The 3863-nt window shown below is 39.1% G+C and overlaps 1 protein-coding gene across 1 annotated transcript in view; it reads right to left on the reverse strand.

The window, feature by feature from the left end:
- Positions 1–1328: 1328 nt before the first annotated feature.
- LOC115218091 (T-complex protein 1 subunit gamma) overlaps positions 1329–3863 on the reverse strand; it is a 29943-nt gene continuing 27408 nt past the window's right edge. Inside the window, exon 17 of the mRNA XM_029787877.2 lies at positions 1329–1712. Coding sequence (XP_029643737.1) covers positions 1602–1712 — 111 coding nt within the window. The 3' untranslated portion in view covers positions 1329–1601. The remainder of the gene's footprint in view (positions 1713–3863) is intronic.

Consider the following 3863-nt stretch of genomic DNA (forward strand, 5'->3'; position numbering starts at 1 on the left):
CAGACCTGGTGGAGTGTGAGGGAAACATACCGAGTGAATTTCGTTGTTTTTTCTCTCTGCCTACATGAATTGTTTTGAGTATACATTGTCCGGGAATTTCTTCTTATAGTAGAAGAAATAGCTAAGTTCTTTGGCTGCTATTTTTAAAGTTCAGTATGTGGCGAAGCAAATTTTTTTGCTGAACCCTGATTATAATTATACTCATAATTATAAAACATATTGTTTAAGTTTACCAAAAATGGTCCTTTTAACATGCCAAATACTTGGTGGAATTATTAATTACTAATAAATTAATTAATTTTACCCTTTATTATTATTGATAATATAATTTTCTCCCTGATTTTCTCCCTACAGTATTTTCTGTAAATTACTAATAAATTAATTAATTTTACCCTTTATTATTATTGATAATATAATTTTCTCCCTACAGTATTTTCTGTAGAATTTTTTTACACAACAACACACGTGGACAGGTGTGGGAGAATACGAGACCTTATTCGTATGTTTTGAATTCGTTGGTGCTGGTCATTGGATATAGTCTGTCTGACGTTACTTGAATCAGATAGGTTAAGTTCAATTTTTTCAGTCCTCTCAAATTTGAAATCTTGAAATGCTGTGCTGAGGAGGGAAAATGATCAAATGAAAGTGTGATTGTTGCATTTTTCATATCGATCTAATTCCGAAACACGTCCACAGGTAATCAAATACCGAATGAATTTCCTTGTTTTTCCCTCTGCCTACGTGAATTGTTTTGAGTAAATGTTGTCCAGGAGTTTCTTCTTATAGTAGAAGAAATAGCTAAGTTGTTTGGCTGCTAAAGTTCTGTATGTGGCGAAGCAAATTTTTTTTTGCTGAATCCTAATTATAATTATTTATTTATTTTATTTAGTTTCAGCTCACGAGCTGTGGCCATGCTGGGGCACCGCCATTCATCATCATCATCATCATCATTACCGTTTAACGTCCGTTTTCCGCGCTAGCACGGGTTGGACGGTTCGACCAGGGTCTGGGGAGCCAGGGGCTGCCCCATGCTCCAGTCTGGTCTGGCAGTGTTTCTACGGCTGGATGCCCTTCCTAACGCCAACCACTCCACGAGTGTAGTGGGTGTTTTTTACGTGCCACCTGCCATTATACTCATAATTATAAAAAATATTGTTATATATATATATATATATATATAGAGAGAGAGAGAGAGAGAGAGAGAGAGAAAGAGGGACAGATGGACAAACAAACAAACAAATAAAAAGGTTAATGAACTAAACAACGGTTAATGCTTAATAAATTCTGCAGTACATTCACATTAACATAATGAACTTCAAACCAAAGCCGTCTGTGTAACTTTTTTTTTTTTTATTGTAGCATTTTGAAATGTTCCTCAACATTGTGAAGAACACTGATTACATTGATGAAAGAATTAAACTCTGATGGAATCACAGATTATATAAGATAAGCACTGTTATATGGTTGGATGCAGTCTTCATGTGGCCGACATGAATTCAGAATTACAAAAAAAAAAAAAAATCCAAAGTATATCAATACAAAGAAATGGCTTGGAGTTTAAAGAGAAAAAAGCATGATAGAAGCTAGAATGGTTTTGGTTTTTATTCATTTGGCTGAGCATCGGGGGGTGGAGGCCTACTGGCGCCACCTTCGCTCTCGGCTTTCTTCACACCAGAAACAATGTCATCGATACGCAGTAACAATATGGCAGTCTGAAAGAGAGAAACACATTCAGTAAGTTTTATGGTTATGGTCCAATAATTATATGGAAAAAAAAAAAAAAAGGAAGACAGAGACAAGTGAGGAAACAACAAACACGGAATAGTAGTTTGACACTCAGGGAAAATAAAGGAAGTCTTTGATGTTTCAAACCCATGCTCTTCGACAGAAAGAAATGAGGAGAGAAAACAAGATGGAGCAAAAAGTTCCCGAAGTCATGGTAGTTTTGTCCGATATAAATCAGCAACATCATCATCATCATTTAACGTCCGTTTCCCATGATAGCATGGGTTAGACGGTTCAACCAGGGTCTGGAAGCCATGGAGGCTGCACCAGGCTCTAGTCTGATCTGGCGGTGTTTCTACAGCTGGATGCCCTTCCTAACGCCAATCACTTCGTGAGTGTAGTGGGTGTTTTTTACATGCCACCGGCACGGGCCAGAGCAGGCTGGCAAACAGCCACGATCGGTCGGTGCTTTTACGTGTCACCAACACGGATGCCAGTCAGGCGGCGCTGGCATCTGCCATGTTCGGACGGTGCTTTTTACGTGTCTCCGTCAAGGGTGTCTTAACTACAATTTCCATTTGAATTTTTATTTTGATGTTGGTGTACTTGACTCAATAGGTCTCCTCAAGAACAATAGGTCCCTCTAACCCATGGTAGAAAATGAGAAGTAAAAAGTCCCAATGGTCATCCAAATAATGTGGTGGTGGACTGTTTTTGGATGGGTAGCAAGAGTCTGAGAAATAAACAGATCCAAGTCCAAGAGAGGAGGAGATTCAGTCAAGACAGGAACAAATTGAGGTGACCACGTAAGTGTATATTATATATTATAATTCAAAATCATTAAAAAAAAACCTGAGGTTGTGTGGTAAGAAGCTTGCTTCCCAACCACATAGTTCTGGGTTCAGTGCCACTGCATGGAATCTTGGGCAAGTGTCTTCAACTATAGCCTTGGGCCGACCAAAGCCTTGTGAATGGTTTTAGTAGATGGAAACGGAGTGAAACCTTTTACTTGCTTCAGCCTTTTGACTGCGGCCATGCTGGAGCACTGCCTTTAGTCAAGCAAATCGACCCCAGGACTTATTCTTTGTAAGCCTAGTACTTATTCTATTAGCCCCTTTTGCCGAACCACTAAGTTACGGGGACGTAAACACATCAGCATCGGTTGTCAAATGATGTTGAGAGGACAAACACAGACACACAAACATATATATACATACATACGACGGGCTTCTTTTCAGTTTCCATCTACCAAATCCACTCACAATGCTTTGGTCGGCCCGAGGCTATAGTAGAAGACACTTGCCCTAAGTGCCACGCAGTGGGATTGAACCCGGAACATGTGGTTGATAAGCAAGCTACTTAGCAAACAGCCACTCCTCCTTATCTTCATTTAATGCCCATTTTCGATACTGGGACAGTTGGACAGGGGTCAGGGAGCCAGAGGACTGTGCTAAGGTCCAATGTCTGCTTTGCCCTTCTTAACATTACCCAGGCTACTAAGAGAGGAGAGTGGGGGATGGAGATAGGTAGGATTTGTTCTAACATCCTGCTGAAATTTTTCCAAGTCAGAAGCCGCATCCTGTAATGTTTGAGGCAGAAAATGTCTAAACATGGGTTTGTTTATTCAAATACTTGTATTGGAATTTTACTGGGATATCATTGAGGAAATTGGCAGCATTGCAGAAATTAGTTTTCTATTTTGTTAATTAATGTAAGAAGTCATTTATGGTAAAAATAATTACGTGCACATGTGGTTGCTAATTACACAATAACTATAAAAAAAAACTGTTAGTCATGGATGCAATTAGAAATAGTCATAGAAATAATACATCACAAACAAAACAAAGAATCCCCTTATTCATTATAAAGTTTACAGGTAAGCTGGGTTACTCCCTTAACGAGCTTTGCACAAATTTCATCAAGCCACAGGAACAATGTCGACTGTCCCCTTTTGCTCCTCACAAACAATCATAACAATCAAAACACAATAGAGAAAAAGAGTAAAAAAAAAATACTCCACAGGTTAAGATCTCTCAAACATATATATATATATATATATAAAGAGGATATTGCCAGCCTCGCCTGGCCCCCGTGCCGGTGGCACATAAAAAGCACCATCCAACCGTGGCCGTTTGCCA

This window comes from Octopus sinensis, linkage group LG12 (genome assembly GCF_006345805.1).
Source record: "Octopus sinensis linkage group LG12, ASM634580v1, whole genome shotgun sequence".
Classification (NCBI taxonomy): domain Eukaryota; kingdom Metazoa; phylum Mollusca; class Cephalopoda; order Octopoda; family Octopodidae; genus Octopus; species Octopus sinensis.